At 41.9% G+C, this 15,532-nt stretch overlaps 1 protein-coding gene across 1 annotated transcript; it reads right to left on the bottom strand.

Annotated features, from left to right (window-relative positions):
- Positions 1-6,764: 6,764 nt before the first annotated feature.
- LOC144593987 (UI-like) lies at positions 6,765-7,362 on the bottom strand. Its single transcript, XM_078400131.1, has one exon. The coding sequence runs from the start codon at positions 7,360-7,362 to the stop codon at positions 6,862-6,864; it is 501 nt and encodes a 166-aa protein (XP_078256257.1). The 3' UTR covers positions 6,765-6,861.
- Positions 7,363-15,532: the final 8,170 nt, after the last annotated feature.

Genomic DNA, 15,532 nt, shown 5'->3' with positions numbered 1-15,532 from the left:
CTATATTCATATGTGATAAACGACTATTATTTCCAACAGTCTGTAGTTCTTGGACTACATGTACAATGTCAGGCCTATCATGAGTATACTCTGCTATTTATAGAAAGGTTATTGAACAGAAATACTTTTTACAACACAGAAAAAAAAATATTGTTTTGTTTTTTCTATTTTGCTTTTTCTTTACACATCCCAATTCTCTTGGTATTGAATAAAAGAACAATGGTCATAAAATCTATGACGAAGTTATGAAAAAATAGTTTCATTTAAAACTGCACGTACCTAATGTCATTGAAGACATACTTGCTCAGAGGGTGGTGAATCTATGGGATCTGTTGCCACAGAAGACTGTGGAGGCTGTCAATGGATATTTTTAAGGCAGAGCTTGATAAATTCTTAATTAATACGGGTGTCAGGGGTTGTGGGGAGAATGGGGTTGAGAGGGAAAGATGGATCAGCCATGCTTGAATGGCAAAGTAGACTTGATGGGCCAAATGGCCTAATTCTGCTCCTATCACTTATGAACTGCTCTACTAGCTATCTCACTGTGCCACCCATACCCCATATCTTATCATTTTCTCAAAACTAACAATGCAGCAGCAGAAATATTAAAGAAAATAAGTTAATCTTATTTCATGGGTTATATCTTTCTCACCACAAATTACTGTTTGATTTGCATGCTGAAAAATGGCAGTGCCATGCACATAATTATTTTTTTCACCCAAAAATAATGAAGGCCAATGTGCCAAAAGCCTTTTTGACCGCCTTATCTACCTGCGACTCAACCTTCAAGGAACTATGCACCTGTACTTTTACAGTAGTTCTACTTTTAATGGCCTTTGAGGATGTAGTGATGAGATTTGAATATACAATTTACTGCAATTATTCCAGGGAGAATGCTGTATAGAATGCCATGCTTGGCGAGAAACCAACCCAATCTGATCATTGACAGACTTTGGTTATCAATTTGTCTCATTGCTCTTTTGTGGATCTTGTTTATCACAAAATACCAACAAAACTGCATCTATGATGCAAAATAATTTATTGTCTTTTAAGTGATTTTGTCGTTGAGAGAAACTGACAAAGTCATTCATCCCTCACCCACAACTTAAGTTTTAATAAGTAAGTCTGGCTGTTTCATTCATCATCAGAGTTCATAAGTTCATAAAACATAGGAGCAGAATTAGGCCATTCGGCCAATCGAGTATTCTCCGCCATGACTGATCTATTTTTCCTTCTCAACCCCATTCTCGTGCCTTCTCCCCATACTTAAGAACCTATCAATCTCCATTTTACAAAATACCTAATGACTTGGCTGGCACTGCCGTCTATGGCAATGAATTCCACAGATTCACCACACTCTGGCTAAAGAAATTCCTCTTCATCTCCAATCTAAAAGTATGTCCTTTTATTTTGAATCTGTGCCCTCTGGTCCTAGATTCTTCTACTACTGAAAATGACCTCCAAGTCCATTCTAGATAGACATTTCATTATTCAGTATGCAATCCCTCCTCGTCCTTCTCAATTCCAGAGCCATCGAATGCTCCTCATACGTTAATCCAATCATCCCCAGGATCATTCTTGTAAACTATTCCTGGAACCTCTCTAACACCAACACATCCTTCCTCAAATATGGGGCCCCAAACTGCTCACAATATCCCAAATGTGGTTTGACCAGCACCTTATAAAGTCTCAGCATTACATCCTTGCTTTCGAATAGTGAAAGGCTTGGATAGAGTGGATGTTTCCACTGGTGGGAGAGTCTATGACCAGAGATCATAGCCTCAGAATTGAAGATGTTTCTCGAGGAAGGAGATGAGGAGGAATTTCTTTAGTCAGAGGGTGGTGAATCTGTGAAATTCTTTGTCACAGAAGGCTGTGAAGGCCAAGTCAAGGCAAAGATAGATTCTTGATTAGTACGGGTGCCAGGGGTTATGGGGAGAAGAATGGGGTTAGGAGGAGAGATAGATCAGCCATGATTAAATGGCGGAACTGACTGGACGGGCCATATGGCCTAATTCTGCTCCTATCACTTATGATATTTTACTCCCCTCAAAATGAATGCTAACATTACATTTGCCTTCCCTATTAACGACTCAACCTGCAAATTAACCTTTTGGGAATCCTGCACCAGCACTCCCAAGTCCCTTTGCATCTCCAATTTCTGAATTCTCTCTCCATTTATAAAATAGTCTTCACCTTTATTTCTTCTACCAAAGTGCATGACCTTGCGCCTTGCTACACTGTGTTCTATTTGCCACTTTTTTGCCCACTCTTGCAACCTGTCCAAGTCCTTCTGCAGATTCCCTGCTTCCTCAACATTATATGCCCCACCACCTATCTTCATATATTGTCCGCAAAGCCATCAATTCCATCATCCAGATCATTAACACATTACATGAAAAATACCGGACCCAAGAGCAACCTCTGTGGAACCCCTCTAGTCACTGGGCGCTCACCAGACAAGGCCCCCTTTATTCCCATTCTTTGCCTTCTGCCAGTCAATCAATCTTCTATCCAAGCTAGTACCCTGGCTCTTATCTTGTCCAGCAGCCTGATGTGAAATTCCAACAATATTCTCTCTGACTCTCCTTTGTCTATCCTGCTTGTTACCTCCTCAAAGAATTCCAACAGATATGCCAGGCAAGATCTTTGCTGACTTCCACCTATTTTATCATGTGGTTCCAAGTAGCCCGAAACCGCATCCTTGATAATGGACTCTAGAATCTCACCAACGACTGAAGTCAGGCGAAGCGGCTTATAATTTACTTTCTTTGCCTTGTTCCCTTTTTAAACAGTTGAGTTACATATAATTCAGCTCATCGTATACTTTTACACACGTTGAAACTGCATTTTTTAATGAATTGTAAAAAGTATCTCTTGCATAAACCTTTATTTTGGATGGTCGGTAGAAGGTCTGGATATGTAAGATGTTTGTTATGTCATTTGATGCAGCATGGTGTCTCTTCTTGAGCTTGACTGGTCCTATTTATTTTATACTGACCTTTGTTATTTTATAAAGACACTGAACCCCTGTTAAACACATTTAAAACAAAATAGCAATGGAGATTTTATTGTAAATACTAAAATGGAAGAATATCTCATAAAATTCAAATAACAATATTCTCTGGTCATTAAATAAGAAACAAATTTCTTATGTTTTATTTCCCTTTTTGTAATATTAAATGAATAGAGGGGTCAGTCATGAGCCACCTTGCATAATAGCCCATGCTGATATTTTTGAACAGTGCATTTAAGACTTCATCTACATTAGAGTGAGTTTTTTAAAAAAGGTTAATAAATGAAATAACTGTAACAATCTCTCTAACCATGATTGATCAAAACATATTCTAAAATTATTAACTTTAAAGGAAAAGTTCCAAGATGATTTTGGATTCTCAGCCAGAACAAAAGTTCATTGATAGATAACAATTCTATTATTTCCCTTAGGTCAATACTGAAGTCACCCTTGAGGAGATTGAAGACCAAACCCATGAAGCAAACTTTTGATTTGCATGGGAAATAAGGTTCACACATGTTTTGATACTGAATGAATAGTGATGATTAGACAAGTTTGCAAAATCACATTCACTTTTCTTTAGCTCGCCTATCATAGCATTGTAAAGTAATCAATACAACACTGATTTCTCAATTAGACCAAATAATCTTAAATGCTTAACTAAAAAAATTAAATGTTAAGTACTCCTATAAACTTTAGGATAATATTAATTTGGCAATATTCAGTCTCCCTTAAAGGAAATAAAATGCAACATATGTTTTTTTTTTGCATTTTGTTAGATTAGAATTTTCAGGCAATTGTATTCATAGATAAGTGGTATTATTTCTTCACATTAAATTTATTGTAATTTTTAAGTCCAGTTAGAAGTAATTTTTTTCATAGTATTCCATTGATACAACCTTGACTATGTTCCAAAACTATATGATGTGATAGAAAAATCGAGACAAAGTTGGAGAGTGGGAGAATGGTGATGTAGATTTTTTGGTATCAGATGTATTGTTGCACTGCTGTTCACAATACAAAAATAAGCCTTACAGCAATTGTACAGGGCTTTGGTGAGGTCATACGTGGAACTAGGAAGTTGACTGTTCAGGATTAAAGGAAGGAATATATATACTCTATATCTTTGATATTGTCACCAAATTGGGGAGAATGTACTAAAGTACCATGGTATTAAATATTAAGCAGGCTCAATGAGCTCTCAATTTTTTATGCTCGGTACACAGCTCAAAGAAAACTTATGAGAACTGTAGTGAATCTGTTTTTAATTGGCATCATTAAGTGAAATTATTTTTAATTGTGAAAATATCTGCAAATCAATAACTAAGACCATACTAGAGCTGCACTTGGAGTAGAGCCTGCTTCACGGATTAAAACCATTTAGGTGAGTGCTTGCCATATAGTTCATCACTTAAATTTGGAGTTAACTTGCAAGTAAAGTCAGTTTTGACATTGTTTTGCTGTTTAAATATTTGTTATCCTCCCCAAAAAGTGCTTGAATTTTTGTTTCTCAATAATAAAACTCACAGAAGCACAAGGTTAAAGATAGATCGGGTGATAACAGGTAGACACAAAACAATGGACTAACAGCGGGATAGGCAGCATCTCGGGAGAGAAGGAATGTGTGACATTTCGGGTCGAGACCCTTCTTCAGGCCTGGTGATAATCTTGATTCCTCTCTTGTAATCACTTTTATTCATGCATTTATTATTAAATATTATTAAAATAATTTTATTCTTTCATGATTTGTACTGTATACCTAGTGTGAATATATCTTGTGTTGAAATGCTCATGGTAGTACCAGCTAATTAATATTCCTTCAGTTCTATAACCGATAGAGATTCTATTCATATGAAAAGTTTATAGAGTTCAACATAACCTGTTATTTTCTTTAACCAATTTCTATAGATGTTGAATTTAACAACTTGAGTGTAATCCAGCAAAGAAAATATGTGCTGGAATTAAACAATGCATCATTTAAAGTATGAAAGAGGTACAGTAATTCATCAATTTAAGAACCTTTGCTATGATGTTCATGGCTTTTGTGGTTACAGGCCAATGTGTACAAATCTACTTAAAGCTGTATTGAAATACCCATAAAATATTTCACCCAGTCTTTGATTTACAAAATTCTGCTTAATGAAACATTTTTAAAGAATGCAGTATTAACTAAGTCAAATTTTATATTTTATTCTTTTGTTGTCCACACATCAGATTAGTTACCAAGGTGACAACAATGTGTTTGAATCATACTTCATTGCAGTTCCTCAAGTTGTTTCATCCTTACTTTCTTTGGAGGAATTAAGTTTTTGGACACTGAAAAACCTTAACTAAAACTCTATTTACAGTAGAAAGGGGTTGAGTTGTGGGTGTTATGATATGAGAGGTGACAGTAGGGCTCTTGGAAAGGAAATGGGCAATTGAGATGTGAAAATATTATTTTAAGGTAAAATTTAATAAATCTTGTCAGCTGGGTGATTAACCGGCAAGTCAGGAAGTGTTGACATAGATGTTGTTGTGGTTGTGAATCTCTGTGTGGCAGGGAATAGATTGAAATTGATTTCACTGATTGCAAACCACTTCCCATTTCCATATTGACATTTCTGCCTTGGTCCTCCTCCATTGTTAGAGGGAGGCCACATGCAAACTGGAGGTATAGCACCTTGGGTAGCTTATAACATAATTGGTATGAACATTGACCTCCAATTTTAGGTAACTAACTTACAAACAAATCTCCCCCATCTCTGTTTTCCCCTCTCCTCCTCATGCCCTGCCTGGAGTTGTGCCTATTTGTTCCCTTCCACCTATGTTTCTTCTTCTGGATTCACAATTCACACCTCTCTATTGTTAGCTCCTTATCTCACACTTTTTGTCTTTTCATCTCTGGCCCTTTGGCTAACCATCTGCCAATCAACACTCCACTGCATCCCCCTTTAACTTGCCACCTAGCCCTTGTCAAGTCCTCTCCTCTCGTTCAGATTCCCCTAACCCCCACCACAAACTGAATTAGGATCCCGACCCGAAACATCGTCTATCCATGTTTTCCAGTTACTCAGCACTTTATGGGGATTTTTGTAAACCGCCACCTGCAGTTCCTTGTGTGTCCAGAGTGAAATTGGAAGAGGTAATATTGGATAACATTAGTACAAATTGCTCCATACGCTTGCTTTGGTCAAGCATGCTTCTTTACCAAATTATTTTGCAACTCTATTTGTCTTTCAGAAGTTCTGTCAGATTCCTTTTAAAACAAATTTTGGAATGCTATGTTAAGACCTGGAGAAAAAGCCCCTTACACCTACTCAGCCACTGTAACAACATGCTTATGTTGGATGAAGACGATGGATAGTTTATTTCAAAGATGTTATTAAAATATTTATTTCAAAGATAGCTTAAGTAGTCACCATTACTTGATGAAGACCTTTTCCAATCTCTCTCAACCTGTCCAAATGTCAAATATTGTTATTATACATGCCTCAACTACTTCCCCTGACAGCTTGTTCCATATATATACCACCATCTGTGCAAAAAAATTACCCACGGATTATTTTTAAATCTTTCTCCACTCACCTTCAACCGATGCCCTCTAATTCTTGATTAGTCTGTTTAGTAGATAGCCATTTGCCTTTGAAAATATGTTAGTCAAAATAATGCTTTTAGAAAATGACAACTAATTGATGCTGCACATTTTCATGAATATTCTATTTATTTGATAAATTTTGTATAGAACATATTTTGAATTTACACAAGACAGATTTGGTTAGCGGTTTGGGAATTTGGATGAATCTTTGGGGAAAAAAATTAAGTGTCTAACTTGACAAGATACACTGCTAGATTCTACATGTACATCACTTGCCAATAATGTCCATAATTTTGCGATTTTTCTCTTCTTGCATCCGTTGCTTGTCTCTGTTAGCCATCTTAATCCTTTCCCTCAAGAGGTGAAACGTGAGATCCAAGGAATTGAGCGGTTTAGATCTCTTTGAGAGTTCAGCAAAAGCTGGCACCATATCATGGCCTGCTTCTCGAGTAGACGCAGGTGTTTCTGTGTTTCGGAGAAGTTCCTGCAGGAGGCGATTGGCTTCTTTATCAGGGATTTCATTCAGAATCCCATCCAACGATACTGGAGAGTGAATCTGCATGTTATTTGGATTCTGTTCCAAAACCTGGAGTAACTTCTCCCTCAGGATGTAGGAAAGAAATTGATCATTTTCTTCATCAGTATCTGCGCTGGCATTGGAACCTAATCTGTTGACAATACTCGGGTCTGCAGCACGACACGTAGCAAGAGAGATGTGGGTGACCAGAAGACAACAGGCTGCCATGAAAACCAAAGGTGTTGATGTCATGCTGGCTGGAAATCTGAAAACAAACACCAAGAGTTACAATAAAATCCGACTTCCTAAGGTATGGCAGCACTTGGTAAGGGTTTCCCCACAAGTGATTTATATTGAGTTATTCCCCTTGTAAACTCTTTGGTTTTACCGCTAATCACAGAAATGTGCTATTTTTAATGGTATACATCATTCCAGCTGACAAATTTAAGTGAATTTCAAAAAACAAAAGTTGCACCTCTTCCTTTATACAGTATTCACTGTATATTGGGGAATTTGCATCATAATAGAGACATAGTGCATGAATACAAAACTTAGGAGTCAAAGTTGTGGGCATGATCTTTTAAACATTTTGTGTTTACTGTGCCCTTCATTAACTTGAATTTTTTTTTTGATTTAACTTTATCATTCAAGTTTTGAACTCTCACTGAATACCAGATGCATTTAAAACTTAAGATCACTCATAGCTTTTCCCAGCTGACAGCAGTGGGAGTGGGCTCTATCACAGAATTGCTGTGGTGATGGCCACCTCACTGCACATTCATTGATGATGGACACTTGGATGCAGATGGCAGCTTACCGACCTTTCAACTTCTATGCTCAATACTAACTGATGAAAGCCAATGTGCTTTTTCACCACCCTATCTACCTGTGACATCACCTTCAAGGTACAATGTACCTAGATTCCTCTGCTCTAGAAGCACTCCTCAGAGCTCTACCATTCACGGTGTAGGACCTGCCCATGTTATACTTTACAAAATGCAACACATCACATATCTCTATGTTAAATTACATCACCTGGCCAACCAATCAAGATCATAGAGTCATAGAGTCCTACAGCACAGAAAGAGGCCCTTCGGCCCATCGTGTCCGCGCCGCCCGTTATCAAACACAGTCTAATTCTAATCCCATTTTTCCGCATTTGGACCGTAGCCCTGAATGTTGTAGCATTTCAAGTGCCCATCCAAATGCCTCTTAAACGTTGTGAGTGTTCCCGCCTCCACCACCACCCCAGGCAGTGAGTTCCAGACTCCAACCACCCTCTGGGTGAAAAAGTTCTTTCTCACATCCCTCCGAAACCTCCCTCCCCTTACCCTGTATCTATGTCCCCTCGTTGTTGAACCTTCCACCAGTGGAAGAAGTTCCCCGCCATCTACCTTATCTATGCCCCTCATGATCTTGTACACCTCGATCATGTCCCCTCTCAGCCTTCTCTGCTCCAGGGAAAACAACCCCAGTCTGCTCAGTCTCTCCTCATAGCCGAGGCCCTTCATCCCTGGCAGCATCCTGGTGAATCTCCTCTGCACCCTCTCCAAAGCTATCACATCCTTTATATAATGTGGTGACCAAATCATGCCGCAATTTTTGACATTCATCTTCCTTATCTGCAATACCATCCACTTTTGTATAATTTGCAAACTTGCTAATCTTGCCATGTACATTCTCATCCAAATCATTGATATAGATGATAAACAGTAATGGGCCCAGCGCCAAACCCTGAGGCACACCACTGGTCATAGACCTCCAGTCCGAGAAGCAACCTCTGCTTCCTTCCATTAAGCCAAATTTCTACCCATTCAGCTACCTCTCCTTGGATCCCACATGAACCTTCCAGAGCATTTGAAACCTTGTCGAATGCTTTGCTGAAGTCCATATATACATGTACAGCTCTGCCCTCATCAACCTTTTTGGTCACATCTTCAAAAACTCAATTGGATTCGTGAGACACGATCTCCCATGCAGAAATCCACGCTGACTCTCCCTAATCAGCCCTTGTCCATTTAAATGTGTGTATATCCTATCCTTCGGAATACTCTCTAGTAACTTTCCAACTACAGATGTTAAGCTCACTGATCTATAGTTCCCAGCATTTTCCTTGCAGCCCTTCTTGAATAAAGGCACAACATTTGCCAACCTCCAGTCTTCCAGTACCTCTCCTGCATTTAATAACGTAAATTTTAGCCAGGGCTTCTGCAATTTCCTCTCCAGTTTCCCAGTGTCAGCGGATATATCTGATCTGGCCCAGGAGATCTATCTACCTTCATGCAAGTCAAGACCTTCAGCATCTCTTCGACCGTAACACTGACTGCTCTCAGATAACTTCCATTGACTGCCCCAAGTTCCTCAGTTCTCCTGTCTTTCTCCACGGTAAAAACTGAGGTCCTTGCCAATCTTGTGTCTCCACAAGAGATGACTGATTTCATTCCTGAAAGGCTCCACTCTCTCTAATTACCCTTTTATCCTTAATACTATCTGCCAGAGCAATCTCCCTTTTTCCCTGTGATTTCCATTTTTAGTTTGCTTTGTAGTTCCCGAAACTCTTCCAGAGATACACTTAATCCCAGCTGCCTATACCTGTCCCAAGCAGCCTCCTTACTCTTGACCAAAGCCACAATTTCCCTCATCATCCAAGCCCTGCACATTTAAAGTTGCATATTAATGCTAAAGAAATTTGAGACAATTAAGTTAAATATCAATTGAACTTTTGTAATTCAAATGTACTGCTAGTACAGTTATTAAAACAGCTATAATCTTTAGAAATCCATTCTGAGTCAGTCTCTAATGATTCTATTACCCAATTTTCTTCCCTTTATTTTTACTTAAATATCAATATAAATATGAACAATGTGCTCAGTCCAAATTATACTCACAACCTCTATAAATAGAGAACATCGAGTACATAAGCAATATCATGCTAAATAGCCTTTTTTTTAAAAATCAGTCACTCTTTTAGATGAGTGGATGACAAGGAGGTGCCTAGGTGCCAGTAATTGAGGTGGATCAGTCTCGTTGCAGCTACTGTCACAGATTACAGGAGTGTAATCGATGTTTGCCCACGTACCTGCACTTTACTGGAAGTCACAGGGTAAATGCGAATCAGCTCAAAACACTGAACAACCCCCTGCCTTTAGATATTGTGGCAATTCAGTCGGATTAGAATTGGAGCAGCTCCTGTTAGGAGAGCAAAATGTTTGGCCACTCACCTGCCCGTCCTGGCGCTGGTCAGTGGTCTAGAGTTGGAGGTTTTGGATTATTGACTACCAGTGTCCACAGGATCACCCCCAGCTTTATACATGATCCAAGGAGTTGAGTTGACGTCAGTGTAACTGCGGACATTGCTTGTAAATGCACAGATGATGTGCCACAAAACATCAATGGTTGGTTATCTGGAACACTAAAACACGGTAAAAGACATCACGCTCCAAGGCGCATCTAATAAAATTTAACTGGACAAATACTGGCGCGCAGCTGGTGCCACAGTAATTCACCTGTTTTACGTGATGCGATTTTTAGCATTTACAACTAATGGGCAAATGAGATCTTCAACTTGCATTGCTATTTTTTTTTAAAGCTGTATTTTACACGTTGTTGATGACAACAGGACCGAGCTCCAGCTGGCTCAGGGGGTAAAACTATGATCCGTGTGCCCAGTTAATTCATCACTGAGTGCTGGGGCTAGAATGGTCAGTCAGGTATGTTGTACTTCGTGGTCCGGTACCTGTTGTACCTTTAGTGACTCTGGACGGACCACAAGTACACGTGTATAAAAGGTTACAATGCTGGAGCTCAACTCCAGGCTGTTTATTCCGTGGTCATCTGGATCCAGAGTGACCACCCAATCACACCAACCTCTTATATACGCACTCCTGCACATGCAAACAAAGTAGTCCTTGGGATACACAAAGTAGTCCCAGGCAATATCACAACATCCCCCTTGTCTTATAAAATAAATATATATATATATATATATATGTAACAACAAACTCTAAACACAAACGTTTTTTTGAAACACCATAAAACATTAACAAATATCAACGGTAACGTGCAGGTTTCTTACTGGCACGTCCCGAGCGTGTCACATAATCCCCATCATCATTACGGGCCGGTCGTTCCTCCGCTTCACATTGGGTCTCAACCCTATCGCTGGCTGGGGGGACACAATGGGGACCAACCCCTGGCTTCTCCAGTGGAAGATCTCTCAACTGCACTCGATTCCTCCTGAACCGATTTCCATTCGGCGTCTCAATAATGTAAGACCTTGACTGGGGTTCGTCGCAGACCGATCTCACTTCTGCTGGAACCCAGACCTGATTCGCTTTATCCAGAACCCGGACCTTCTGTCCAGCGTGCAATGGCAACAAGTCATGTCTCTTGACCGAACTGTCAAACTGTGCCTTCATATTCTGCTTACGCTCCTCAAGTCGCTCAAAGGTCCTCTGCCCTTCGTATGCCTTGTTCATGTCAAGGTTCGTGGGGAGAGGCGTCCGAATCTGTCTTCCAAACATCATCTCCGCCGGTGACGGTAACTTGGAATCAATCGGTGTAGTGCGCAAGTTGAGTAAAGCTGCTGCTACACTCTGTCTCGTTGCCAAGGACTTCTTGATAACAGACTTCACCGTTCGTACCATGCGCTCAGCCAGCCCATTCGACTGAGGGTACCTAGGCGACGACGTTGTATGGGTGATTCCCCATTGCTTGCACATGGACTGGAAAGCTTCACCCACAAATTGTGGACCATTGTCGGAGATGATCTCCGTCGGTGCTCCTAGCAGACCAAACATTCCAGTCACCATATTAGCAACCATGGCACTCGTGGTGCTAGTCAGTCGGTTGACCACCGGAAACTTGGAATGGTAATCCACCATGACAAGATATTGAACGTTGTCAATTTCAAACATGTCCATTGCTATTTTGGTCCAAGGTGTGACTGGTATCTCATGTGGCATGAGTGTTTCCCTCATTTGCTCTGGCATGTGCATCTGGCACGGACTACACCTTCGGACAAGGTCATCAATGTGTTGGTTCATGTTGGGCCAATAGACCATTTGTCTCGCTAGAAGTCTCGTCTTCTCAATGCCTTGGTGGCCAACATGAAGTTGCTGCAATACATCCTGTCTCATCGACTCAGGAATGACTACTTGCCGTCCTTTGAAAATGGCCCCATTTGACATGCCCAACTCATCTCGAAAAAACCAGTAGGGCCGCAGGTCGGTAGGTATCTCCTGTAGGGTCGCCGGCCATCCGGAATGGACATACTGCATAACCCTATGCAGTATAGGGTCACGACAAGTTTCTGTCTGCAGCTCCACCCTTTTGAGTTTGCCGAAGTGTATCAAGTCGACACCTAGCGTGTCCTCGATGTTGTCGAAGAAGATGCTCTCTACATGTACATCGAGATCTATGCTCTCTGTCTTCTCCGGATTGGGCAGCCTGCTGAGAGTGTCAGCAATGATCATCTCAGCCCCAGGTCTGTGCTCTATGGTGAAGTTGTATCCTTGCACCTTGATGAGCAACCGCTGCAGTCGGGGTGGGGCACTCGTGAGTGGTTTGCCGCAGATAGTGACAAGAGGCTTGTGATCAGTCAGCACCTTAAAATCCCGCCCAAATAGGTATGTATGAAACCTTGTGATGCCAAAAACCAATGCAAGGGTCTCGCGTTCAATATTGGAGTAGTTGGACTGGCATGAAGACAGTGCCTTCGAAGCGTACGCAACAGGCCGTCCTTCCTGCGAAAGGCATGCTCCCACTCCTTTCATTGACGCATCTACCTCAAGGGTGACAGGAGCATCAGGGCGATAGTACTGGAGGACAGATTCCCCCTGTATGCAGCTCTTCAGGTTACAGAACGCCGTTTGGTGGTCTTCTTGCCACAAGAATGGGACATCTTTCTTCAACAAATCCCTCAAAATGGCGACCAGGTCAGCATACTTTGGGATGTAGGGCGATAAAAAATTCATCATCCCCAGGAACCGTTGTAAATCTTCCTTATCTTGTGGTGTTGGCATCTTATGAATGTCCTGCACCTTACCAAGATCTGGCCGAATGCCTGTGTCTGAATACATTGTCCCGAAGAAGTTGATGGAGTTAGCCTTCACTACGCACTTAGCACTGTTGAAAGCTAGCCCTTCCCGGGACGCTGCCTCTAACAGCTTCTGTAGATTATAATCATGTTCTTGCGCTGTGGATCCCACTATGACAATATCATCCGCAATGCAGACGCATCCAGGAACCTGTTCTATGATCGTGTCCATACGCTGCTGGAATATATCCTGACTCACCGACAAACCGAAAGGCAACCTCCTATAGCAATACCTGCCAAAAGGCGTGCGGAACGTGGTAAGTTCCTGGCTAGCCTCATCAAGTCGGACAGACCAATAACCCGCTTTAGCATCGAGTTTGGAGAACAATTTCCCATTGGCAAAAGCCGGATTGATCTCCTCAAGTGTCTGGATCTTGTGCGGGCAACGTTTGAGACTTGCATTCAAACGCTTCGGGTCTAGGCATACCCTGATTGACCCATCCTTCTTAACGGAGGTGGTTATTGAACTGCACCAGTCCGTATGGTGAGTTACCTTTCGGATGACTCCATCATCTTCCATTTTGTCCAACTCAGCCCGCAACTTGTCTTTGAGATGGATACTACCTTTCCTTGGCGCATCAATGTGTGATGTGGCCTCCTCCTTGAGATGAAGGGTGGCTGGCCCCTTGAAGTTGCCAATCCGATCAAACTGATTAGGCCACCTCTTCATTAGGTCCCCCACCGAGTTGAAACTGTCTTGCTCCTTCCGAGCATCTGATGGGTGCTCCTCTGGTCCCATAGCATGTATCGTGACAACCTGAAGTTGCTTAATACCTGGGAGGCCGATGACAGCGGATCCTGCCACGTCTACCACAAAAAATTCCTGAGGACACCACATCGACCCTTGGTATCGGCACGAAACGGATATAGTGCCAACACACATGATTTCCGTCCCATTATATGCTGTCAGACGGACTTTGCATGGTCGTAGGTGCTGCTTGTATTTGTCATTGGGATACATGTCTCGTATGATCCGAAGGGGAAGAGTATTTCCTCCAGCCCCGGTGTCTATCTTCACCTTCAGTCGATGTTGCCCCTTCATTGACGGGCATTTGATGTTCAACACCGCAAATGCCTCATCACCCATTGGAGGCATCCTGTCCATACCTGAAATGGTGATATTATGGACATACATATCCGATCCTTCCTCTTGACTGTCACAGCACGATGCATCACCGTCATGGGACTGCTGCTGCACCTCGTCAACTCGCTTGTATTTGCCCCTGGACCATTTAGATGGGCGCACAGGATCCACTTTATTCCTACAGCATTTTGCCCAATGCCCTTTCTTGCCACACTTCTTGCATGTGTCGCGATACGCCGGGCATTGCCTGGGCTTATGAAACAAATCACAGTAGCCACAAGGGTTTTGTCTCTCATCCTGCGACTTCTGTTTCGTCGACCCTCGTGTCTTGACAGCATCAATATGGCTAGACCCGGGCTCTAAATTTGCAATGCGCTGTCTGCCCGCTGCAATGGCCTCATACTGCCTGCCTAACGTAAGCACCTCTGGAATGGTGTGACCTTTAGGCTTCTGTATAAGCTCTCGCTGTAGACCTTCATGGGGCGTGGACGTGATTACCAACTCCATGACTCTGTCAGTGAGTTCCTGCTCAGTGAAGTCACACTGGAGGCTTTTTTCGCGACACCGGGTCACAAACTGAGCAAGCAACTCCCCCGGCTTCTGGCGATACCGCATCAACTCCAACCTGTGGACCCTGAAATTTACCTTCGTCCTCAGCTGGTCCTCAAAAAATGCCCATATGCACTCCGGTTTGCTCCGATCCTCCACACTCAGACCTGACGCATTCAAACGACGAAGGCCTTCCACTCCCAAAGCGATTTTTATCTTCGTGGCCTGCTTAGATTCCGATGCAACTTCTAAGTCTTCCAGGCACAGTTGCAACCTTTCCTTGAACAGGGAGAACTCAGTGGGGATGTCCAGCACTTGCCAGTTCATTTCAGGTAACCGAGACATATTATTTGCACTATATGGCGGAAACACGGTAACTTGAACAATTATAAATAAAACCAAAAACAACCGTATCACAGGACCCCAACCCTTGCTATCAGCAAATCTATAGCACTATATGCATTCACAGAAATAAACATACATATACCATAGTATCAAATGCAAACAGTAATCTTGCAGTATTACACACAGATAAGCACACAAAGCAATGTCCAAATCTTCTCTTCAAGAAGCAGACTGGCCGTGTAGATCAGCGTAGCGTAGGCTCTAGATGGGTGAAGGTCGCTGCTCCACTGTGATGATCTGCCTCGCAACGATGGGCTCGCAACGATGGGCCCGCAACTATGGGCTCC

Source organism: Rhinoraja longicauda, chromosome 5 (genome assembly GCF_053455715.1).
Source record: "Rhinoraja longicauda isolate Sanriku21f chromosome 5, sRhiLon1.1, whole genome shotgun sequence".
Lineage (NCBI taxonomy): Eukaryota > Metazoa > Chordata > Chondrichthyes > Rajiformes > Arhynchobatidae > Rhinoraja > Rhinoraja longicauda.
The sequence above is the reverse complement of the archived record's forward strand: the minus strand, read 5'-3'. Positions and strand labels throughout refer to the sequence as shown.